Genomic DNA, 25,555 nt, shown 5'->3' on the forward strand with positions numbered 1-25,555 from the left:
AATAGTATCAAAAATCTAACAAGATCAAAAGAACAACAATAAAAAAAAAATGATATAATAATAAATAATAATAATAAATCTTTGGATCTACAGCTGTGAAATAACACCAACCGGAGGGAGGTGAGCGGTGTTTATACAACCGATAACGGGAGTTTTGTACTGAGCCTAAGGAAAACTGAAATTAAAGTATCGACTCTGTCACTTAATAAAGTATCGATACTACCGACACTTTGGATCGATCCGCCCACCACTCGGTGACACGTTCAGGTTGTGGTGAACTTGTCAGGTAGTGGTTGTGTCTGGTTGGTTGTCGCTACTTGACACAGTTTGGTTTCATGTGTCAAATGAAACCAGACCAGAACAGGGCAGCAGTGCTTGGTCTGGTCCTCCCTGCTCAGCCGCATCGGCTCGTAGCCCAGAGGTGCCACTGGTGTGGGAGCAGAACCAGGAGCGCCACTAAAGCAAATATTAAAGTATTAATTTTTAACTAAACATACAAACACTAAAGGCAATTCAAAACGCCATTGGTTCCCATTCACATAACCAGCATGGTTAATAAATAGACAAATAAGAAAACACACCAAGTCCCTCAGTAGTCCTGGAGATGAGTTTTATTTCAGCCAGAATATTGACATTATAAAGTCTGAGTGTGACACAGTCACATGACTGAAGAATTTGACACCTCATTTCACTGATTAGATGAACAATTACAAGTCAAGGTACACTTGAGAAAATGAATGCATTTTCAAAAAATCTTTCCTTTTGTGAAAGTTCAGTTTATGTCAAAACAGAAAGGTAATAATTCAGCTGCGTGATCATTCTGGAGGACGTAGTTTGTGGTGCTGTTAAACTCTATTGAATTAAACTAAAAAAAAATAATCTGTTAAATTCTTTATCAGATTTAAACTCACTTGCCAAAACATTAGGTACACTAGTGAAAAAGAATGCATTCTAATATAGCAGTCCTGCACTAAATCTTAGCTGTAGTGTTATTACGCTGAGACAGATATTCAACTGTATGACTAAGATGAGGTTGTCGGATATAACTGAAATTATACAGCGCAATAAAATTCGAACCACAGCTTTCAACATGAAAACACATTATGATGCTGAAAGCCATAACCTTCATCAAACTGCAGTTTATTACAAAACTGTTATGTTGTAATACAATTGTTTTTTAAGCACTCCTACTAAAAATCTCGTTGAATGTTACATACAATAACAGTAAATGCTTTTTCTTCTCTCTTCTTGTTGTCGATAGGAATCATATTTATTGCAAACCTTATTGGACCACTTATCAAGGACTGTCAATGCCACAGAGCCTAATGGCTGGCTTCACAGGGAAAATAAATCTCACGCTGCCAGCCTGAGCATAATTGAGTTGACACTAGAGGAAGATTTATACTACAGGTGCCATGTACGCCATCCAATCATCGTATGAACTTGTGAGACACTGACAGTGCAGAGCTACTCAAGCAAGCCACTTCATCTCATGCGGCTGCCTTCTGTTTGTTGTGTTTTGCAAACCACTCGTCACTTTTATCTTCAGCCATAGCCTGAAAACAAGAGAGAAACGTGCAGAAGCACAGTGAATATCTGAATCATGATGCATATTTAATGTAGAGGGTGAAATGCAGGGGGAACGCCAACCTTGTCGAGTAATTCATTTCCTTTGGGGTCCACCATAGACAGCTGCCTAAACGCCTCGTCTCCCACAAAACATATCTCATGGCCGTCCTAAAACAGACATTTACAGTTTATATTTTTAACTGAACTCATTTCATAGGATTACAGTATCATTTTAGTTATACACTTACCGGGTCAGCCAATATAACCACCTCTACTGTGGCTTTCCCAGGAGTATCCAGGCTGACTAATGGAGTGAGTATTTTCTGATTTTCCTTCTTCATCAAGGCTTCGAGGTCTGGCAACTAAGAAATGTAAAAAAATACAACTTACATTCATGCTGCAAATTATGATTTTTCTCAAAACTGACAATTTATTTTAAAGATTTATTCAAGAATGAATATTTTACTTGATCCCGTGGGCATGAAAATGCTATTCTCCCAAACGCCGTCCCATGGTCAACTGTTCCACTGATATCACGAAGCTCCAGTTTACACTACACAGTGACAAACAACACACACAGAATATCAAATACATTATACAGCCATCAACATGATATGTACTGTAAAACACCAATTTTGAACCTTGACCTTTTGACTACTCTACACTTGTCATTAATTACTTCGACTCACTTGACTGTCTGAGAATCCCATCAACACCGTCTTCTTTTCCTCATTCTTGTCCATCAACTTCATTCCTAACAGAGTAGTCCAGTAGTGGGTGGATCTCTGGAGGTCCGACACCCCGAGACAAACCTTCTGCACAGGGTCTGGGAACAAATTAAGATAAAATTTAGTGAAATTCAAAATCAACTGACCAACAGACCAATAACAAACTAATAAGGAGGTAAAAACTATTGCTTGACATTATTCAAGTGGCTTTCAAGAGTGTTAACCAATCAGTGGTTATTGGTTTGGGGTCTGCTCAGTAAAAAAAATGCTGTGTGTTTGTACCACATGGCCTTACATTATGCACAGTCCATATTAAAATATAAGGGACAATCAGAATCTTTATATTATTGTATTTTAATTTCTTTAGGGCTGCATAGTATAAATATTCTACTCAAGCAACTCTTTACACGTGTAAAGCTTTAAATCACATGGCATTTGGCATCTGTACTTCATAAATTGGATAAAATGAAAGAAACACATTAATTATTCCTCCAATTAAGATAAGATATGATACAATAATTATCTATTCACGTAGTGGAGAGATATGCAGTGTTGCGATAGCAGAGGGAATAGAACAGAAACACACATAATCAGTACAAAAAAATAAGTATTTTTGTAGTGTAAAAGTATAAATAAGAACCAGTTACCTTTATTTAGGCGAATGCTCTATAAAAAACAAAATGAATAGTCTATAACTATTGTTGCTAGCTCAAACAGTGAGTAGCAAATTCACGATGGACACATTTATTGCACAGCGAACAGCGCATGAAATACAGTGATTTGATTTATATGTGGATAAAAGTCTGATTAGAGGTTTCACTGACCATGAGGAGGCTGATCTTTGTCCACGAGGTAGAAGGGGTAGCCTCCAGGTGCCTGGGTCAGATACAGAGCGTCTCCCACCTCAGTGAGAGGCCACCCAAGACGTTTAGCGTTGCTCACAGCTTGGCTCGACTGCAGGGTGAGTCCCTGGTGTGAAAACATAGATAGATAGACGCGTTACTGCTACTATGCAGTGTATAACAGGTACTATGTATGTAGTTCAGTGTCCAAATCAACCTCACTCACCAAGAAGTCATTGCCGAGCTGATACTCTCCCACTCCATAGTTGTATGTCAGTTCAGCAACAAAATGGTCATCTTCTGGACCAAAGCCAACCATTGTCTTGCTCCACTTCCCGTCGTAAGGGCTGTAATGGTACAGGACAGCATGGTTATTAATTGGGCATTATTATCTCTATGTTACACTGAGTTCAATGTCCACCTCCAGCATGAGCACAGTAATATCTACCCATTACAAGTTGCTTTGCAGCCTTCTTCAAACTCTTCGTGCCGTAAAATCTGAAATGAATGAGAAGATAAAATAGAAAATAATCGCTTACTACCGCTGTCTGCAGTTTCACATATTAAAAATTGAGGAAATTAGCTATGATTGTGTAATGTTTGGTCAACGTCTGAGATTATCCGATCAACAAAAGTATGACTAATCAATGGATTCAGGCATATCTTCTACATTATATGGAGCTCAGGAAAAATACCTTCATGCCCAGAACGTCTCGGTAAAACGTGGCTGTTTTGGTCCTGTCACCAACTTTGAAAACAAAATGCAGCGCTCGTCTCAAAGCCATGTTTATTGACAGATGTGATATAACTGTTGCGATCCCCGTGCAATGCGCGATTAAGTTTCCTTGAAGATCGACTTTTCTGCCATCGATGGATGAAATGTACCAATTGATAAAAACAATATATTAGAGCAAACGCTCATCAACAACATAGATAACATCATAGATATTACACGACACGAGCCATCTTAGATAACACGCTTATTATATTATTAAATAAAAGTTCAGCGGCTTTACGCAAAAGTGAAATGTAATAAAATGACATTCGCTACCCCTTGGCAGCTGCGATAATGGTATGTCCCAATGTGCTGCATCGCAATCTCTCGCGGGAGTTTAAAATGTCAACAAATGAATAAACTGCTACAATTCACAGTTTTAAGTAGCATTATTATTATCAAATGGACAAAATAGCCACACGCAGTTAACTATTTACGCTACCAAAATTTGTTTGATTAATTTTAGATGCATAAATGCTAAAGCGGCTCCGCTACATTTGGTGGCGGTAACTAGGTATTATCTGGTGTTGCTACGTCCTTCTTAAAGACGGTAGAAGAAGAAGCGAGGGCAACATGGCGGCGTACATGAGAGGCGTGATTAATCTCGCTTCCACAGAGATAAGTGCTTTCCTATCTAAGGGAAGCGGTATTACCGTGGAATCTAAGCGGTATGTACGCGGGCTGAGAAGGAAACCTGTCAAAGTGTTGTTTCCCGAAAACGAGACAAGTAAAATCGTGAAGCCGCCGCCACAGTCTCGGCCAGCAGAGCGAGATGTCAAGAGGCAAGGGGGGGCGAAAGTCACATATACAACAGACGAGAGAGATTTTGTAAGGACCAAGACAAATGCGCAAGGAAATGTAAAGCCTGCTCCTGTTACTGTACCTGTTACAAAGAATGAAGTTGACGGACTGCGATTTGAGAGGGCGTTCCCCGGAGATAAACGACTGTCGTAAGTGTACCTGAAAAAAAGAAGCAGTAACCATCTGTAAATGTAGAGTCTGAATACCGATGAATAAGTCACAAGCCATTTTTCTAAGTGTACAATTTAGGTTGGACTTAAATAGTGACCACTCTGAATATAATGATCACACTTCTTCCCTCTCATCCTCCACATATTTGTTCTACAGGAGGTTGGTGAGCGTTGCTCGTTCCAGGACATTCCGAGAACATCAGGGTAAAATCCTCCTGGAGGGCAGGCGTTTGATCTGTGATGCCCTGGTTGCTGGTGCCAAACCACAGACGGTGTTCTTCAGTAAAGTGGAACGGCTCCAAGAGCTGCCCTTAGACAAGCTGAGAAGGGCCACGCTGATAAAAACCAAGTTTGAGGACATCAAGATCTGGTCTGATGTTGTGGCCCCACAGGGGGTGATCGGTACGGGAAAAACACATTTTGTTTTGGCTCATCATAAGGCAGGAAGAAATAGTTTCTCACATCGATCTCTTCTTCTACAGCCATTTTTTCTCGCCCGGACCCGTCACAACTGAACTTTGCAAGCAAAGGTCATTCAATGCCCCTGTCCCTGATATGTGACAACATCCGAGATCCGGGTAATCTCGGGACTATGCTGCGATGTGCTGCTGCTGCTGGCTGCCATAGTGTGCTCCTCACCAAGGGTAGGTTTCGTGTTAACAATTAAAGGTGGGAATAAATTACATCTTCCCCTAATTCTTGTCATTTATTTGATTGGTCATTGTTTTGCCAACAGGTTGCGTTGATGCTTGGGAGCCTAAAGTTCTGCGTGCAGCAATGGGCGCCCATTTCCGCCTTCCTATTTATCCCAGTCTGGACTGGGATGATATTGAAGGTCATTTGCCTGAAAATGTGACTGTGCATGTGGCTGACAATATCGGCGGTCCTGACCAGAGTAGAGAAACAGAAACAGAAGTTAATACGTCCTCCAAAGCAGGAGATTATGGCTGGGTCAGCACTAGGTCTGTTCACAAAAACACACAAGTCGAGGAATACGAATCTGACTCGGATTATGATTCAGACTCTGATGATGAGGAACTTAAACTCCCCAGCGTGCACAGCAAGCCGTACCATGAGAGCTGGGCTCAGAGTCCCACCGCTCTTGTGGTAGGCGGCGAGACTCATGGTCTGAGTCTAGAATCAGTCGAGTTAGCCGAGAAGACCGACGGTCGCAGGCTCTTCATTCCCATCGTTCCTGGTGTGGACAGCCTGAATTCAGCCATGGCTGCCAGTATCCTTTTGTTTGAGGGCAGGAAGCAACTGTTAAATCTGCTGCAAACATCTGGAAAGAAACGTCAAGCTAAAGCTGAGAGACAGCTTTCATAATGCTTCCTCTATATAAAGAGACTAAATGGAACTAAGTTAACAAGTTTTGCTCATCATAAAACTCCAGAATTTCTATTGAAATTAAAATCCATGGCTGAATTATGTGTGCTTTTCACGTTTTTTTCATTGCTGCAACCACAGATTGGCCTAGTGACTACAAGTTAATAATTTTCTGCATAAAATACAGTGAAACTGTTCCTTGAGAGTTCCCTAGAGCTACGGTACGGTAGTTTTTTTTCTGTTTATCAATGAAAAAGCCAAGGATTTTCAGTGCATTCACCATAAGTGCACTGAAAATCCTTGGAAAAGCAGCAAATTCTCTCATCTGGGAAGCTGAAAAACGATAACCATTGGCTTTTTAGCCCCCCAAAAATAAGACCAAGTTAAAATAGCTGCTAAGTTTCTGTTAATTGTCTAACCCCTTATGGAAACCAGTAAAGGACTTTTGTAATATTTTTAGGATGGGAATAGAGGAGAGAGTATTTTACATTTAAGTTTGTAAAGTAATTTAAGGCATTGAAATTGCTGTCAATACCCTTTGTGTGTCCTGTCAGGATTATATATTTATGGAAATGGAACAAATAGTGGAAACACCTTTTTTTTTTTTTGGAAAAAAAAATCTGCTCATTCATTTGGTTACTATGGCGACCAAATGAAAGAACTGGCTGCGGATTGTGATGGGAACAATAAAGCTCTTAATGCACAGTGCGCCTTTAATAACTCTCACAAAAGCCATTTTCTTGATGCGCCCATTAGATTTTGTTCTGCACAATAAATCTGAAAGAAATGGGATTTAATGATAAAGGATTTAAAGACTCTCCCCCACTCTCAGAAGTCAGACTACTCCCCCTTTTTAATGAAAAGAAAAGCTCATAATTCTCCTTTTCTGATTCCTCCCTCTTGATAATGCTTAAATGGATGAATGGAGCACTTATACGTTCATGTCCATTCTTTTTATCTGCAGCCAGATTATCTGTGCAAGTGCACAGAAGGCACTGAAGTTACTGAAACAAAACGCAATGTTTGCAATGTGTGCAGTGGATCTCACTGCCTCACATAACGAATGCAACACACACCTTGTGTACTTGAGTCCATAAGTCTTTGAATGCTTCTGACAAAAGAAGCGGTTTCTTATACATATCCAAGAGCTAACTTTATTGATAAAACTTAACAGAAACAGAACGTTGTGCTTGCCAGTGAATTTTTTTAATGGGTGCGAGAAGTCGTGACTGAAGTGAACATCGGGATTTATACATTCAACACTTTTCAAAATGCCATTTCTTTTTTTTTTTTTTGTGCCTCCAGAAATAACCTGGCCTTTTTCATTAGGGGACCTTCACAGAAAATCCTCATAATGACTTTGAGATGAGAACCACCATTGACAGCTGGCTAGAGATGACTTTCACTCACATCATGACACACACAACAAGACACGGGGGCGGGTTCTTTCGGACATCGGTCATTGGTATCACGTGCTCTTTACTGTAATGTGCACCTGTCATACTGTTACTTTTTTTTTTTTATTTAAATACGGCCGTAAAGGCTTTACAGCTACATCCATCAGCACATCTGCACATCTACGTGTGAATTACAACAGTAAAAACGCGTCATTCAGAAACCGAAAGTGATCTCGCAGACAAAAACAGAAAGCAAAGAACAAGCTGATTAAGTAGGTCCACTGGGTAAATTCTCTGGTTTTCTCTAGAATTCAGAAAAGCTATTGTGTGAAAAAAAAACAAAAAAAATCTTGAGGCCAAAAAAAGAAAAATAACAACAACAGAATCTCCATATATATTACTGTATGGACTATAGTCAATGCAAGGCACCACAGGAGAAAGCGAGGACTCCATGAAAAGAGGAACATGTCTAAAAAAAAAAAAAAATGTTAAAAAGATCAGTAAAAAGTGAGACACATGTCTAACAGTCAGGAGGGGAGGTGGGAGAGAAAGAGTTAGAGAGACAGTGGAGGGGGCTGGGGACGGTGGAGGGGTGTAGCAGTAGGTCTGGGTTTTGATGATGGAGTTGAGTCCCATACAGGATGTCCAGTTCATACTTTCTCTTCAGATGGGCTCTGGTTTGAGCTTTTCGGCCAGAAAGTCGCCGACAAATTGATCCACCACGGCCGGCGTGATCTCCTCCACGTCGCGGACGTACTTGGCCCGGGCCGACATGTCCAGGATGGTGAGCAGAGGCGCGGCTTCGGGGAGGTTGGTGTAGTCTCGGAGGGAGTCGCTCATGTCGTCCTGTGGTGAGAGGGAAAGAAATGCGGCGATGAGAGACGTCGTAGCGATGCATTCCTCACAGGAATACTCGGCCTGAGCGACTGGGAACGGGCCCAAATCAGAGCCACTGGAATTACTTATTTACATTTTTATGTGACAATGCATTGGCTCTGGCTCACTCTGCTCAAACAATCATAATCCCTGCTTCTAGTTTGCTTATAGAGTATCCCTATCTAATGCAAGATGTATGCTTCTGTGGTGGATCTATGAGGTAGCCTGACGTTAGCCTCCCAGAAATGTAACTACAAGTCACACAGGATGTATAGTGAAATGGCTGCGGTTGGTCCACAGTGCGTTTCCTCCTCCAAGTCCCTAAGAAACTGCAGAAACCAAGGGAATTCTGACTCTTTCTGTCTCACACAAACCACCTATTCTCGTCAGTGAAAGTAGCTGATCTTCAGCATTTTATTAACTTCACCTCCAGCACGAGATGCTTGGCTCCAAAAGCCTTCGTTTGTAGAACACAGAGACTAGCTGAATAGCATTTAGCAGGGTTAAATTTTTGATAAGCACAACTTATACATTTAAATTATAAAAAACAGTCTGAGAGGAAATAATTTGTGTATTTTTAAATAGCCTTAGACATGTTATTGTTCAAAGTGACAGCATAAAATCCTTCAGACCTGAGGGTCTTCAACGTTTTTCAGGCCAAGGACCTCCAAACTGATGAGAGATTAAGTTGTGACCCATACCTACTGTATGTGTTCTATATTAAACTCAGCCTCGTGCAAATTATGAATATACCTGATCTCAGCGAATCGCAGGGAACCTGACAGAGTCAACGCTTAATATGCGGCCTTGTGATTGGCTCAGCAACGACAGGGGCGCGGCCTAATGCGTACAGGCTAATCAACCAAAGATTTTGCGACCCCCCTGCAGTACCTCCACCGATCCCCTAGAGGTCGCTGACCCCCTGTTGAAGACCTATGCTTTAGGCAGCAGGTCTTCATGCACGGCATAATTAAAATAAACTATTGAAACATGGACATTTCACCTAAAAACACACACAAAAAAAAAAAAAACAAATGTCGGAAAAAAAAATATTCAGCTCTGCCATGTAATGTCAGTCACCCTCCATGTGGTTAGATGGAGCTTTTGGTTGTTTATTCTCTCATTAACTCATTAGTGTCTCGCTACTAAATGTATTCAGAGGAGAAGCTCTTTTGCTGCTCCCCAGTTCATACATCAGATAACGAGGACACCGCCCTTTACTTGAATTATGCCACAATAAGAATAACCCATAATATCCAGAACAGCCTGGCACAATCTTTATTAATGTGGACTCTTTGAAAGAGAATATGAAACCGTCTTCTCTGGCGTCTTCCCGCAGGCGGTGCAGCCCAGGGAGACCAGAGAGCCGTTGCTTAGTCACACATCCCGCTGTGAGGAAAGACAGGCAAGGATCAGGTGGGGGTCCCTCCTTTTTCAAACGCACAACATCAGATTTACAGAACATCTGAATGTGGGCAGGAGACGGAGCCGTGCACGGACTTGCGAAGGAGAATGTTTAAAAATAGATCCGCCGTGGGTTTAACGTGGATCTCAGTTTTATTTCTTTGCCGTTGTACTGAAAGGGTTTCACGATGTTCAGCCTGAGGGTTGATCTCACCTTTCACCCCTTAACGAGTCAGGATTACTCCTTCTGTAGCCACATGTAACAGAAATGAATCACCGATGGGCAGGCAGGCAGCAACTTTCAAACAAGCTTGAGAGGGTCATTAATTATTGAGGCTGAATAAGAAAACACAGTTTCGTAATTCAGCTCGAATTCCAGCTGGGAGCGCTTCTACAACCGGCATTCCTGCCCTGACAGAGATCCATTATATTCTCGTCACATATCTCCTCTCAAATGAATTTCATGTGTTGTGTTTTTGTAAGGTCACGCGCTGTGTGCGGCTAATATTGTAATATCATTTTTGAGACATTTTCTCATCCTCATGACACGATGACCTGATTTCCTCGACCACCCCGTCCACCCCCCCATCCCCGCCCATCCCTCCCCAGCTTAATTTGCTGGCTCAGAGAGAGAGAGGCTCAAAGATTAAAGATCACTTTCATATGGAAAAGATTACGTTGCAAACGAAGAACTTACAAGAACGAGCCAGAGGGTGGCACTGCAACAAAGAGCTGAACTTCTAATATGGGCCTCTGATGTTGATACTGGTGCTGATTTATTTGCCAGTGTGAGCTCAGTGAAAACTAAGTCAGTGATAGAGCGCCTTTGGATTAATTAACTGCAACATATAATTCTCCGCCGCCCCCTCCTCCTCGCAGCTCTCTTTGTTGTGTTTTCTGTGTTATCAGAAAATCCGCAGCTATTCTTCCTAAACAGATCCAACCACACAATCAGCTCTAAGTCCTTTCATTGAATGGCTTGGCCGTGCTGCTACCTAAAAAGGCTACGTATGCCAGGATGAAGTCTGTGACCTCTACTTTGCTGCTAACAGATGGAACAGATGAGTGTGGTATTTTATAAAAGGCAGCTAACTTGCTTTGAATGGATCTCATTTTATTAGACTGCAAATCACCGCACATTGACCACTTAATGCTCACAGATGTAAGCTGTCACTAAGGACAGTGTTGTTAGGAGTGAAATACAGCCTCATCCTCCAGCTACAAATAAAAGCTGCTCTCCTGCAGCCGTACAAAGCGTGGATTATAGATCATCAGGGCACACTGTGTAAAGAAACCACAAAGAGAGGAATTCCACAATCTGTCAACATGGCCTTTCCGGCCCATTCCGATATGAGAAGATGTAATCTCTGCGTCAGTCTTCGCCTCCGTAGGAAGTCGTGCGTCTTCTTTTGTGTGGCTTCTCGGCTTGTGTAAACTGCTTCTCATGAGGTGCAGCCATTCCATAGCCCCCCCCCCTTCCTCCTCCTCCTCTTCGTCCTCCTCCCGCCGCCCTCTGCAGCTCAGCTCGGAACAAAAAGACAAAAGGGCCTCTCTCTGCTGTAGTCCGCACTCACAGCTGTGATAAGGCACGGCGTGTGTTTACCGTGAGGGACCTGCTGGGCCGTGTCGGGCTTATTCTGATTACTGATGCACTGTGGCATTTCACAGACGATGGCCATCTGATAAGGCCTCAGCTGATAATGATAACAAGCCATACCGCTGGCCTCTGAGCCGCGACTGCATCCATCCAACCGGCCGGCTTTGATGTCTTCAGGAAAACGCTTCACTGTAAGCCTCTTTAACATTAACTGCTCATCGGTTCCTTTTGCTAAAATTAGGAAAAACTGCAGATTTGGCATGTTATTTATGTGTTTATGCATTTTTTTTTTTGCAAAAGAAATTTCCAATTTCCAACACTAAATGTCAACATGCGATGCTAACATCTCTGTGAACGCTGTGCTTAGCTTAATTAGCATGTTATCATGCTAACTACTGAAAATAAAAATCAAACTCATCATTTTATTGTAGGTTTTAGGTGATAAAAAAAAAACATTTAAGATGAGCGACATCAATAATTATGACAAATGTTAAGCTTATTTGACACGGAGCAGAGCTAACACCCACAGTTGCGTTCATTGTTGAATGGTCTGGTGTTTATTTCTTTAAACCTTTGCTCTGTAAAAACGCTTCATTGTAAGCCTCTTTATCATTAACTGCTCATCAGTCCCTTTTGCTAAAATAAGGAAAAAAATGCAGATTTGGCATGTTATGTATGTGTTTATCTATTTTTTTAGACACAAGACATTTCCAATTTCCAACAGTTAAGTGCTAACAGCTGTGCTTTAAGCTAAAAGCTAATATAAGTTAACATGTTCATAATGACAATGCTAACATGATGATGCTAGCACGTGTGAGGTTATTCACTCTCTTAGTTAAGCATGTTTGCATGCTAACTATTGCAAATAAACAGCAAACTCATCGTTCTATTGGAGGTTTTTGGTGATGAAAAACATTTCATAAGATAAAATTATGACCCAGTGGTGACGCTAATGAGCAACATCAATAATCATGACAAATGTTATGCTTATGCCACAGAGAACAGAGCTAAAACTAACAACTGCGTTCACTGTTGAATGCTCTGGCGTTTATTTCCTTAAACGTTTGCTCTGTAAACCATCACACAAGTAAAACCATCAGATGTCTGCTTTGCCTCATCCAAAAGCCAAAAATATACAAATTACACTCATGTGAGACCAGGAAAAGAGGCAAACTCTACCAAATGTGATCCATCTAGTTGTTGTTGAGACATCTATAACCACACATGCCACACATATCATGGTGGCTAAACAGAAAGAACGACACTTACATACCAAAGAGATTAATAATATAAAGTATTGATGGTATTTTTCTTTTAGGAAAACATAGAAAGGATGTTCTGCAAGATGCTTATTGAGAATGGAACTGTATAAAAGAAGACGATAAGCTGCATGTGTAGAGTCACTCTGCAGACTGAAATATATTTTAAGCTTTAGTGATAAGACCGGAATTATTGGACTTTGGTTCTGCAGTGTTTATACAACCCCATTATAATCTCAAAGAAGTCAAAGCAATCATTCTGTTTAGACGGACACACACGCAGAAATCAAGGACAGGAAAACAAAGCTTTGAAGAGCATAATCACAGGCGATAGGAACTCCTCGGTTAAATTCTTATGTGAATTGATAATACCAGCAGAGTTCATTTCACATGAAGACGTCAGTACACTGCAGAAACGAAAGAACAAAAGATCTTTCATTCTGCTTTTTTAAACTACTCTGTGGCGTAGGTTTTTTTTTTTTTTTTTTTTCAGCGGGGTAAGAAGATCCTGTGTCATTCGGATCGGCCAGGCGTCCCCCTGAGAGGCTGCCAACATACTGCTGTCTCATGGACACGGAAAACCCAGCAGCTGGCCTGGCAGGGAAGCGTGCGACTACCAGGGAAAACCCAGGGCCAAGGTGAAGGAGTCTGAGCCCCGAGCCTGGAAGCTCGCCTTAACAGCTCAAATGGGAAGTGATATCCGACTGTAAAAACGTGAATCTGGAAATGAGAATGGGTGACTTCATAGCCGGTTCAGCTACAGCCAGGAAATTATACCTGCGCTACATGCATGTAAAAATATCTGGGCTTAGCATGTGTGCCGCAAGGGAAACAAAGCTAACACAGACTGTAGCTATAACATGAGAAGCTTCTGAATTACTACAAGCTGCGACGCAACAAAGTTTCTTTGTGTTAGGTCAAATAAACATTGGCACACAGACAATGAGCCGAATGAAACACTATCACGTCAACCCTTTCCGCAAACTTCTACTTATTCTGTGTACATGCAGCACGTCAATGACATTTCAAGGCTGACATTAGAGCGGAGCAGCTAGAGTTCAAGAGTTAGCACATGTGCAAGCCCCACGGCCCGAAACCCGAGCCCGCTTTTTGACACGAGAGACCAACGCTGTCCTCCCAGACTGCCGGGCAGAGGCGAGGGCTGGGAGGAAGGTAAGCTGGAGGGCAGAGAACAGGGGAAACTGGGGGGGGGGGGGGAGTAGCTAATCTGGTAATTATGTCTGCCGCAGCTGCTAACTCCGTCAGTTGTGGAAAGGTCGAGACAGAACAACACGAGATAACAGGAGTTATGAAAACTCCACAATTCGTCCCACACATTGCAGATGTGGGAGGAGATACGGCGCGAGATGCAAGGAAGATCTGGAGGCAGCGTGAGGGAGCAGAGAAAGGCTGATGACACGCTCCTGGTCCACCCATCATGATAGAAGCACACAGGAGGTCTGATGCTTTACTTTCAAATAGGGTCTGTTGCTGCTCAGATGTTGGAAACTATTTCCACTGCCACAATTCAAAGTAGCTATAATCCATATCTAATATCCAGTTTGAAAATCACAACCTGACTCTGCACTCTTGTGGTTCATTTTAATATTTAGCATTTTTCTGTTCACTTTTACCACCCATGACATTTTAAGAGGCGGCTGTTCACATAAAAAAAAAAAACACAGTTAAAAAGTCGTTTTCAGCAGAAAATGAGCCAAATATTTCCAAAAATAAAAATTTAAAGAGAGAATTATGACTTTAAAGGAATACTAATGTGACTAACCCGCTGCTTGAAATCAAAAAAAACCCTTTGGAAGCAGAATGATTATTTCATTAGTTTTTTTTTTTTTTTTTTGTTTTTTTTTTTACTTTTTAGAGCTTCTGCTTAATTCAAACACATGTCACAGTTAATTAGCAGCAAATTAGAAATGTTTGTTTGTTACGTATTTATCTAGGTTATGTTTATGTATTGTATCGTTTTCAGTATTCTGCCTTAAAGAAATCAAGCGTTGGTTGAGCTTTAAACATGAAGACTAAACCAAATCAAAGCACTCATACACACACAGACGCCCACACAGATGTTGTGTAGTAGGGCACGCAAAAAAAAACAAACAAAAAACAAACCCCGACTCGAGCGATGCCCGGTTGCGCGAAATGACATTTTACTGTGTGGAGTTGCCTTTTGAGCGGCTTATCTCACCTCTCCAGCCACAAAGAAGAGCAGCGGCGTCTCCTCCTCCTTGGCTTTGTACTTGGCCATGAGCTTCTCTGCTATTGGTTGGATCAACTCCTTGGCTGGCTCCAGTTCACCTTCCTCCTCGGCGTCTGCACAAACCGGGGGACGAGACGAGACACAGAACGATGTTAAAAGTATTAGAAAAAAAAAAGAAGAAGCCACATGGGAGAGGAAAATATGCGCAAACTAGAGGCAAGGAAGAAGAGAGGGAGAGAAAGACAGAGAGAGAGAGAGAGAGAGAGAGACGTCTGGTGGACAGATGAGTGAAGAGATGAAAGGAGCTCTACAGATGGTCTCCGTCTTGTTTTGCAGTTTGGTTTGACCTTAAGACACCGGGGTGGTCTCACATTTTGAGGGTCATCCTTACGCACTCTCGCATTCTTGTCTATTGTCCTGTTTTATAACGTCGCCACATCTGCCCCGCATTCACGTCTGCTTCGTTTTTTTTTTTATGCCATTTGCAAATCTACTTCAAAATGGATTTTTTTTCCGGACCTTTCGCGTTAGCATATAAATAGATTTCCCACAGACCTCTGGACCTTTCAACACTGGAAGAATTTTCCCTGACATTCAATACACAAATGCCACTTCATGCAGGCAGAGCCTCACGCCGAGCCGCAGCGCGTTATGAGCCCTTGTGTGCTCACCCACAAACAGGACGAGGCAGGGCCCCTCGTGGAGCTGCACCGCGTTGGACTCGCTGAGCTCCAGCACGGGCCGAGGGTGCCAGGGAAAGAGCCGGCACTCGGGGTCGTTCAGCACCTCCACCCGGCCCTGTTTCGTGATCACGTGGCCCTCGGCGTCCAACAGGATCAGCGTGGGGATACCTGGAGAGAAAAAGGAGGAGGAGAGGGTGATGTGAGAGGAAGGAAGGAAGGAAGGAAGGAAATGGGCAAGAGTGTGGGAGGTGGTTTGGGTCATTTCCTTTAATTATCGCTCCATGACGCAGACCGCTCCTCTCCCACTGAGATTTTCTTTTACTTTGTGAATATCTTTTTTTATTTATGGTGACATTTTAGATCTCTCTAGCTTAGCTTGTCATCTCTCTATTATATTACTATCATCACCATCTTTGGGATTACAACCCTTTTTAATTAAAAAAAAAAAACACAATCAGGGCAAGAAGCAGTGAGTGTTCCTGTCTACACATGTGGACTGAACTGAGGTGGAGGTGATCGTGAACTGCAGGGGTTTGAGAACAGGAAGGGGGCAGTGTTGACTCGTCCTCTGTGCATTCCTCGCATTCTTTGCAGGACAGGCCCAGAGCCAGCTCTCACTAACATCATCCACAGTCCTCTGCAAACACGCAGAGCAGGGACTCGGTAGAAAAGGCACAGAGGGGAAAGGCGCAGCACTTCCGTTAACCAACGAGACAGTAAACTCGATAACCGGCCCGCATTCCTTGGGCTGCAGGGTAGTCTGCGTTGCCGTTTCCCTGCCCGGCACAGAGAGTCGTCAGCCACTGTGTCGGCGTTTCTGCATTTGTGACATAACTAAAGCTGGCACCGAGATAAATCTCCACTCTCTGCTTTCAGCTTCAAGATCCGAGGCTGTATTTATAATACCTTGTATCCCATAGAGTCTGTTGAGTCGTGACCGCCGAGCCTCATCTGAATACGGCACCGCCAACCAAGGCATCTCGCTGAAGTACTGCTGAAAGGACTCCTCCGACCTGAATCAAGAGGCAGGCAGCAACACAACGGCGTGACACATGGGACACAGATTATTTGTGTACGTGACAGACGGAGGCAGATGTGCGCATCAATAAATATGATCCCCTCTATGATATCCTGGCGCAGTGGCGCTGACCTGTCAGCGCTGACGAACACGATCTCAAACTTCTGACCCGACTCTTTGACGGTTCGATACGATTCAACCAAGACTCTGGTCAAGCTGCGGCACGGTGGGCACTAAGAGAGGGCGACGGAAAAACAGAGAAAGAATGAATATACAGCACAGACAGTCAAAAAAAAAATATCATCAAACCCCTTTTCACAAACTAATAATTCTCCCTTGTTTTGTGCATACAGTAGCTCCATTCAAATATATCCCAGGCTTCTTTAAACACTAATCCTGCTGCTACACTGTAGCTTAAGAAAGTATTTGTTCTACTACGGTGTGTATTGGGAAAGCACACCCTCGGTCCAGGCAGAGGGAGCGGTGGTATGGTTGGCATTAGGATGACATCAGAGTGCCATGGCAGCTGGAAGGCAAACAGACCTGTGTTAACTTCCAGCCTAGTTCCCATGCTCTGTGTGTTCTCTGTCTGCATTTATTAAACTCTTGCTCTGCAGGGCACATATAATAAAATGCAAATATTAGTAACAGTTACATAAGTTACGCCGGCTGGAGAACCAATATTATGCTAAAAGTCCTGTCTTTAGAAACTTTTGTTGGAATGAGGTCGACACAACTCTGCAAAAGTGCGCGCGCGCTATCGTTAATTAGCATATAGTCACATTCCCTGGTTCAGGAAGTCATAGAGAAGCAGCTACAGTTTATGAATAAAGACTGCTAAGTGAAATTAACAATAAAAGCTGCAAGTTGCATGGGCATCATTTGGTGAATAACATATCACAAACGGCCTCAGTAATAAACTTGTAACGTCATCAAAGGATGGATAATCACTTGCCACTTCATTAGACGCACTAGTGAAAAGAAATGCATTCATGTCCTCTACTAAATCTTGACCGGGGAGCTGTTAATTCAACCGTTTTCATTTTGGATGTTGTGGTTTGTGGCGCTATTGAAATGTATTGTGCTGAGCCGAAAACATGTTTCTATTAGTTATATTGTCTGTTTTGTGCAATGTTTCGACATAAACTAAAAATTATAACAGTCACGAAGTTAAGATTTAATGCGGGACTGTTATACTGCCGTTCATTCATTTTCCCTGGTGTGCCTAATGTTTTGGCGGGGGGGTGGATTTAGCCAATAAGATGCTGACTTTACTAATGCCGTGAAGCTCTACGGTGTTAATAAACAATGCATTAGTGTAATAGCAGGTTGCAAGACCACCATTAAATTATTGTTTTGGCCACTTGATGGGAAAAAAAGAAGCTGTACATGCACACACACACAAAAAAAACCCTGATTTATTATCAGTACAGAAACTTGTTATGGTTGATTTGTGGATTAGGTTCCTATAAAAATAATACCCATTGCAGCTGTTGATGCTTCTTCCAAACACATGGGCCGTTGAGTTAATAATATCTAACGTTCAGCTATGTCTCAGCCCGTCCTATTTATTAATTTGACGCAGGCTGTATTTCATTATAATTCAAGCTCATTATAGTGGATGCAGCGTGTCAAGCACCGGGATTGATCCGGTCCTCGTCGCGACACAAAGGGACGGCGGGATACGGGCGCGAAGCACAAAGCCTTGATCAATGCTCATTAATTGACTTCTCCCTGATGTGAGTGTACACGTAAACACTGTATGTGTTGCGCTCTGTGACTCTTTAGACAATGCGGTGTCACGTGCCGGTCTAATGCGGGGCTGGGTTTGAAGCATCGTAATGACAAATATTCACCGACATTTCAAGCAAAGTGTCCAGCAAAATGTAAGTGTCTTTCTCTGTCTCTTCGCCACGGGCCTTTTCAGAACATTAAGAATAAATATGAAAATGTATTTCCGTGTAAATGCACGCCAAGGCGAGGCGCTGGCATTTCATGTTTGTGAAATTACTTTAATAGCGGATAGATTTACACGGGTTACCGAGGGGAATGTGGTGTAAGAACACCGCAAATAAACTCCTAATGGCTTTTGTGACTTGTCCTTTTCAATTCTGTAATGGGGTCTGGGGTCTGAGCCAGCATTCAGGCGTCACCATTCTGAGGAGGCTGCGGCTCTGGCAGCTGCTGTGCTGACTGGCCTCGGTAGCCTGAGCTGCATCTCATCAGGAACAGTGCGGCGATGATATAATGCCTTCCACGCATCACCGATCGTGACCTTCGCCGGCTATCAGCAGGTCCAGCAGAGACGGAGACAATGGCCTGATGTCATTCGGGTGTGGCGTCCGACCCAGAGGTGGCGGTGAAAGGACTGACGGGGACAGTTGCGTTAATGTAAACACACAAACACAATGGAGTCGCCTCCACCCCGCTGCTCCTCTCTCATGTCTACTACTGCTCTGCTACTTCCTGCTCCACTCTGCTACCACTGCCCTTTCTTCTTTGTGATGTCTCTGTGTTTTGACAGAGTTAGCAGTCCTGAAAAAGTAAAAAATCAGGGTCCTCTTTGTCCTTTTTTCTGCCCCCCCCTCCACCTTCCCTTCTCTCGGCACTCACCCAGTGTGCTGAGAAATACACTCCCACGTAGTGTCCCTCCAGAGAGCTGCTGTCTGTTGTCTGCCTGTTGTGCCTCAGCAGAGGCCCTGCCACCACCTCGGCAAACGGCTTCGGCCCCCAGGGGAACTCCAGGCCTGGGAGAGGACAGGAAAGTGGAGTGGGCAGTGAAGGGGGGAAACATGGGAAGGAAAACATGAGGTTTTTGCCATGCCAGCTGCTCTGTGAGGTGTTAAACAGTGCTGCTTTGAGCTAAATGCTAATGTCAGAATGCTAACGTGCTCACGACACATAATGTTTACAATATTTGCCACCAGTTTAGCATATTATTTAATAATTACCAAGTGATCCGAGGCCTGTAACTAAAGTACTGGATGGGTCATTATTGTCTATGGACACATTTAGCTAAAAATCTAAAATATCTAAACATCTAATGGATGCAACAGCAGTCTTTATCATAGGTCTTCAGCCTTCCTATGTTTAAGACCCCTGGTCTATATATTTAAAACGAGACCTTAAAGTGTGGCTAAAAAAAAAGATCCAGATACTTTTATTCTGCCTTTCTCATGGCCTTCAAACACCAAAAAAAAGTCTCATCTGCCTCAATTGTACATTGCTTACAGACTTCTGCTGTTGGAAATGCACACCTCAGACCCAAAATATGTTTTTTAGCGCTTCTAAAAAGCCGAGCCTCTCAAGAAAATGAAGGCCGCCAGATATCCTCCTGCCCTCTTTCACACTTTTCATTTCCTTTTCAAGGTGTTTTCATTGTTCCCGTCGAGCTCGCATGCGGACGCATTTGACGCAGTCCGACTAAAAAGGTGGCAATCATAAATAAAACCTTGTATGGCTGGTTTCATAATGGGCTCTTTATGCGAGCGCAGTTGTCTAGGGCTTCATTAGGCAGGAATGACACGTCCGCACTGCTCCGTCGCGGCCTTTCATTGTTGTCCTGATTGTAAAAGTGCACTCCATCTTTTTACGCTGCGGGCTAGTCTGCCGCCACTCAAGTCAGGCCTTTCATCGGGAGTGAAAGGCAGAGGGTCCTGAATTGTTCAATCGCCCCTCCCAGTCTCAGTGTACAGCAAACTTTTCACTGGCCTTTCCCTCTCCGGACTGTAGATGAATTGATTTGTCACGATAGGAACAGCCCTCGGTTTGCCTCATACGCAGCCAACACGTAATAATAACAAGGGTCTGTTGCTGTGTTTTTAATTTGAAAGAGAAGAAGAAGCGATAGAAAATCCTGGCTTATCGACCCGTCTTTACTGCCGAGGCCACAAATTATTCTTTTTCTCTGCCCGCGTATAGTTTGGAAGAACAGTTAATGAATCATGGAAATATTACTGCAGGCTTTCATGAGACAGGGAAATCTGTCACAGCGCTCATGCAAAATCCATCCTGCTTCTCCACCGTGGCTGCCATGGTGTTGCTACCCCCTCCCTCCCCACATGACTATCAACACTTCTTTTTTTCCCCTCCCTCTCTCAAGCTGACCAAAGAGGGCATGAAGGAGGCAGCGTTTTAAAATATTGAGATTTTCTCAGGCGCGGAGGACGCCCTCGGTAAACGGACAGGAATGCAAACCCACTCTTGTTAATTCTCCATCTCCACTTCAAAGTGGAGAAATTATAGGTTTTTGCAGATGAGGGAGTGAGACATGGACACGCTATAATAATCATGCAGAGCCATAATTATGGGAGCATCAACTCAAACAAGGGGAAAAAAGTTATTGCTAAATGTTTTAGCCAAATGTTGAATGATGCTGCAGAGCAACAGAGGGTTGACTCGTGTCAGTGTGTGTGAATGCACATGTTGCCGTGGTTACTGCACTTATTACACTTTAGTTGACTTAAATTTCTCTTACTGATTTGGCATCCAAGCTGTGTGATACAGTATTAAACAATGTGTTGAGGTATATGTTTAGTTCCACTATATAAATGTGGACTGTCTCAAACTTTTATTACCATTTAAATCTCGGCAGCATTAAGTGTTTAACATGTTTTTATGTTTGTTTTATATCTGGGGATACAAGACAGATTGAGGCAGACAAAACACCATATGTGTGCACCATAAATGAAGCGGGATCTATTTTATCGTGGTATTTATGAATTTTTAATCCATGGAGGTTTTCTAATTGTGAAACGTTCAACACAGGCCAGAGACATTTTTTTTTTTTACTCTGTTACATCATCTGAATGTATGAGCGTATGAGCCCAGTGGGAACTAAACAACAACACCCATGTGCACAAGCTGGCATCAAACCAAGCCTCCTGGACCAGTGCTGCTCTGCGCTGGGGAGGAAACACTGGCGTAGTGGCCAAACCGGGCCGTTAAAACTTTGGAGTTCATCATGTGAAACACACTGGCAACGAAAAGCATTTTCCCCATAAACAGTGATTGAGAAATTAAAATGGTGAAAAGATTTCTGTCACAACCCCCCCTGTCATAATAATGACTTATTATGATCTGGATTGGATCTATTTGGTCCAAGAACATTTGGAGGTTTGTGGTTGTTGTATTGTATCTTACTCATGTGTGTGGGGGACAAATGAGCAACTTTAACGGAAACACCTCGAGCACATCCACCCCCTTCTTTGATTTGTTTTGATCTGGACTGTATTACATTGTGATGTGTTTCATATTATATATGTGTTCTACAGATCAGGCACAACATTATGACCACCTTTCTAATATTGTGTAGGTCTCCCCTTGTTTCCCTCCAAAACAGTTGTAATAGGATGTTGTTAGTGGGGGTCTTTGGGTCCTATGGATTGAGGGGAGGGGCCTCTTTGGATCAGGCTTGTTCCAGTGCATCACACCGATACTTTAATTTGGAGGCCAGGTCAACACCTTGTACTGTTTTGAAAGTTTTTTTTGAGTTGTCACTAAACCGCTTTTGTGTGTTTGCCTGTGTAATGCCATCCAGGAACGCCATTGCTATGGGGTGGGGGTGCCTGGTTTGTTCTAGGTAGGTGGTACATGTCTAAGTAGCATCCACATAAATACCAGGTCCAAAAGTTTCCCAGAATGTGAAGCTGCATTTAAATAAAAACACAATTTATTATCATCTTGTTTTCACACCTAAGTTTTCTCGTTCATTCCCTTTTGTCTCGAGAGAATTTTAGGTCCGTCCTTTTATTGCGAGAGACATTTAGGACTGACAGCCAGAGCTGACAGTCAAGAGAGTGAAAACGGGTGTGTTACTGCGGCCCACTTATTATCGTCGTTAAAGTGATGAAGAATGAGGCATTCGGGGTTATAAAGCTGTAACAGATGCAGTGTGTGGTAAATTAATGTCTGCTGTTCTGTCCTTTTGACCCTGGAATGCGTTCCTGTTACCTCATTAAACCACAATATTTTTTTTTTTTTTGGGCTGAATGGTCAGTGGTTGGCGTTAACCGTTCATTAAAGAGGTATCAGGTCGGAGACTGAGGTTGTGAAATGAAAATAAATCAATTTGAGACGGCCTCTTATGGGCCGGCGTGTGGCTGCAGATATTTGAGCTCACCTTTGGGGTCATCTCTGACCACCAGTAGACCGTTTCGACACACAATCTTCCCCGTAGCTGCATCCACAAACACCAGAGATGGGATACTGGTTACCTTGTACTTGTTCCACAGCTTCATCTGTGGAAGGAGGAGGAGAGGAGGGGTTGAAAAAATGTGGAAGGAAAACACCGTCAAGGGGGAACACGTTTGGATTTATTTCAGTTTCAGAGGTGGAAAAAGCATTGATCCAAACCATAATTATCTCTTCAGTGCAGTCGTTTGTTCACCTGACTGAAACATTTTTATATACAGTGGGGGAAATAAGTATTTGATCCCCTGCTGAATTTGTAAGTTTGCCCACTTCCATAGAAATGATCAGACTCTGGTTTTTATGGTTGTTTACTGGTTATGGGTATAGACAGAATATCAATCGAAAATGCATAAAAAACACACAATCTAAAAGTTATAAATTGTTATGTATTTTATTAAGGGAAATAAGTATTTGATCCCCAAGCACAACACAAGTCAGTACTTTGTAGAGAAACCTTTGTTGGCAAGCACAGCGATGAGACGTTTCTTGTAGTTGGTCACCAGGTTTGCACACAGCGCAGGAGGGATTTTGGCCCATTCATCTTTACAGACAGTCTCTAAATCCTTCAAGTTTCTTGGCTGCCTCTTGGAAACTCGGAGCTTCAGCTCCCTCCACAGGTTTTCGATCGGGTTAAGGTCTGGAGACTGACTAGGCCACTCCATGACCTTAATATGCTTCTTCTTGAGCCACTCCTTTGTTGTCCTGGCAGTATGTTTTGGGTCATTGTCATGTTGGAAAACCCACCCACGAGGCATCTTCAGTGTTCTTGCTGAGGAAAGAAGATTTTTGTCCAAGATGTTACAGTACATGGCTGCATTCATTGGCCCCATAATGCGGTGAAGTTGCCCTGTACCCTTTGCTGAAAAACAGCCCCAAAACATGATGTTTCCACCTCCATGCTTAACCGTGGGTATGGTGTTCTTTGGGTCATACTCACGTTTTTTCATCCTCCAAACACGGCGGGTCGAGTTAATGCCAAATAGCTCAACTTTGGTTTCGTCAGACCACAGCACTTTCTCCCAAGCCTTCTCTGAGTCATTTAGATGTTCACTGGCAAACTTAAGGCGGGCCTGTACATGTGCCTTCTTGAGCAGGGGGACCTTGCGGGCACTGCAAGAGTTCAATCCATAACGGCGCAGTGTGTTGCCAACTGTTTTCTTGGTGACGGAGGTCCCAACTGCTTCCAGATCATTAACAAGCTCCTGCCGTGTTGTTTTAGGCTGCTCCCTCACCTTTCTCATCATCATCCTCACTCCATGAGGCGAGATTTTGCGGGGAGCTCCAGACCGAGGACAGTTGATGGTCCTTTTATGGGTCTTCCACTTGCGAATAATGGCACCAATAGTTGTCACCTTCTCACCAAGCCTTTTGCTGATGGTTTTGTAACCTATACCAGCCTTGTGCAGGTCTACAATCTTGTCCCTGACATCTTTTGACAGCTCTTTGGTCTTGCCCATGGTGCTGTAGAAGTTGGAATGTAAGAAACTGATTCTTAGAGCAGGTGTGCTTTATATACATGACGAGTTAAGATCAGGAGTATTGGTAAATAGTTGACTGAGCACAGCAGTGTGCCACATGCGCACCAGCCAATCTGTAGGAGCCTGAATTCTAAGTGAATTGTTGGGGATCAAATACTTATTTCCCTTAATAAAATACATAACAATTTATAACTTTTAGATTGTGTGTTTTTTATGCATTTTCGACTGATATTCTGTCTATACCCATAACCAGTAAACAACCATAAAAACCAGAGTCTGATCAATTCTATGGAAGTGGGCAAACTTACAAATTCAGCAGGGGATCAAATACTTATTTCCCCCACTGTAAACAAATGCCACTTGAGTGCTGTATGTGTTTTTAAAGAGACATAGGGGAACAGAAGGAAAAAAATGCAGGAGGAGGAGACCGAGAAGCACATCACTGCATTTTAAAAGAGGCTGAACTGGAGCAAACTCACTCCGCTGTCGCTGCTGTGTCACAAATTTTAATATAATGAGGTATGCAGCATATACGATTCACCCTCTAGAAGGCATTTATGAATGCCTGTTGGCCTATATGTGGTGTGTTGACGTGAATACAGCTTCATAAAGTCAGGAAAGACACTTTGCAGCCAGAAATCTGTGCGTGAACCTCTGCTCCTCGCCGAGTTCAGCGATCAGTGTAGCTCCTTAACATCAAAGAGCAGATCAAGCATTTTCGGAGACTCACTTTCCATATCAGAGGGAAAGTCCTACTCTGAGAATAGAAAGCAGCTCTGTCTTGTAAAGAGCAGCAGTCGGGAGTGTGCAACGATGCTGCCTCAGTAGCTAAAACAAGGGAAGTACAAGGGGAAGGCTCACGCAGAATCTTGAAAATAGCTTTGAACGTTAAGACTGAAGAAGAAAAAAAATAGATGAAAAAAACGTAATGTCAACACACTGAACGTACAGTATGGTCTCAAGTGGATAAAAACCTCACAAATGACTTTGCAGGAAACTCTGTAAAAAGGAAAATGGAGGAGTGACTTCATCTTTGACAAACACATATTTTTCTTCCTGCCGTATAAATTATTTCCTGCTTTACAAAGCCATTGGCTTCGGTAACTGTATAATATAATGATTTGCACAGTCTGAATGATTCCAAGCAGCGTTCAGCCAAATGAAGTGAGCGCTGCTGTCCTCGGGGTTCAGTAAAGTAAACCTGGAGTTTGGTTACTGCTGAGCTCCG

The 25,555-nt window shown here is 42.9% G+C and overlaps 3 protein-coding genes across 3 annotated transcripts in view; 1 reads left to right on the forward strand and 2 right to left on the reverse strand.

Moving 5' to 3' along the window:
• Positions 1–593: 593 nt before the first annotated feature.
• Positions 594–4,000, reverse strand: glod4 (glyoxalase domain containing 4). Its single transcript, XM_047594103.1, has 9 exons — positions 3,835–4,000; positions 3,588–3,637; positions 3,366–3,486; positions 3,122–3,266; positions 2,259–2,395; positions 2,036–2,122; positions 1,818–1,931; positions 1,651–1,737; positions 594–1,556 (listed from the first exon to the last, which is right to left on the reverse strand). The coding sequence occupies exons 1-9, from the start codon at positions 3,922–3,924 to the stop codon at positions 1,491–1,493; spliced, it is 897 nt and encodes a 298-aa protein (XP_047450059.1). The 5' UTR covers positions 3,925–4,000; the 3' UTR covers positions 594–1,490.
• Positions 4,001–4,318: 318 nt separating this feature from the next.
• mrm3a (mitochondrial rRNA methyltransferase 3a) lies at positions 4,319–6,928 on the forward strand. The gene is made up of 4 exons (XM_047593971.1): positions 4,319–4,864; positions 5,043–5,287; positions 5,368–5,529; positions 5,622–6,928. The coding sequence occupies exons 1-4, from the start codon at positions 4,488–4,490 to the stop codon at positions 6,209–6,211; spliced, it is 1,374 nt and encodes a 457-aa protein (XP_047449927.1). The 5' UTR covers positions 4,319–4,487; the 3' UTR covers positions 6,212–6,928.
• A 560-nt stretch (positions 6,929–7,488) lies between these two features.
• nxn (nucleoredoxin) overlaps positions 7,489–25,555 on the reverse strand; it is a 64,567-nt gene continuing 46,500 nt past the window's right edge. Inside the window, exons 2-8 of the mRNA XM_047593972.1 lie at positions 22,779–22,896; positions 19,271–19,404; positions 16,790–16,890; positions 16,546–16,652; positions 15,628–15,807; positions 14,945–15,069; positions 7,489–8,454 (exon numbers count right to left, since the gene is read on the reverse strand). Coding sequence (XP_047449928.1) covers positions 8,272–8,454; positions 14,945–15,069; positions 15,628–15,807; positions 16,546–16,652; positions 16,790–16,890; positions 19,271–19,404; positions 22,779–22,896 — 948 coding nt within the window. The 3' untranslated portion in view covers positions 7,489–8,271. The remainder of the gene's footprint in view (positions 8,455–14,944; positions 15,070–15,627; positions 15,808–16,545; positions 16,653–16,789; positions 16,891–19,270; positions 19,405–22,778; positions 22,897–25,555) is intronic.

The sequence above is a fragment of the Mugil cephalus genome, chromosome 9 (genome assembly GCF_022458985.1).
Source record: "Mugil cephalus isolate CIBA_MC_2020 chromosome 9, CIBA_Mcephalus_1.1, whole genome shotgun sequence".
Taxonomy (NCBI): Eukaryota; Metazoa; Chordata; class Actinopteri; order Mugiliformes; family Mugilidae; genus Mugil; species Mugil cephalus.

Excerpts from the sequence above, each read along its gene's own strand:
- glod4 (XM_047594103.1), bottom strand. The coding sequence starts at position 3,924 with ATGGCTTTGAGACGAGCGCTGCATTTTGTTTTCAAAGTTGGTGACAGG. Across the intron at positions 3,638-3,834 it reads GAGACGTTCTGGGCATGAAG|ATTTTACGGCACGAAGAGTT; the intron begins GTATTTTTCCTG and ends CATTCATTTCAG. Across the intron at positions 1,932-2,035 it reads TTTCATGCCCACGGGATCAA|TTGCCAGACCTCGAAGCCTT; the intron begins GTAAAATATTCA and ends TACATTTCTTAG.
- mrm3a (XM_047593971.1), top strand. The coding sequence starts at position 4,488 with ATGGCGGCGTACATGAGAGGCGTGATTAATCTCGCTTCCACAGAGATA. Across the intron at positions 4,865-5,042 it reads CCCGGAGATAAACGACTGTC|GAGGTTGGTGAGCGTTGCTC; the intron begins GTAAGTGTACCT and ends TTTGTTCTACAG. Across the intron at positions 5,530-5,621 it reads TAGTGTGCTCCTCACCAAGG|GTTGCGTTGATGCTTGGGAG; the intron begins GTAGGTTTCGTG and ends TTTTGCCAACAG.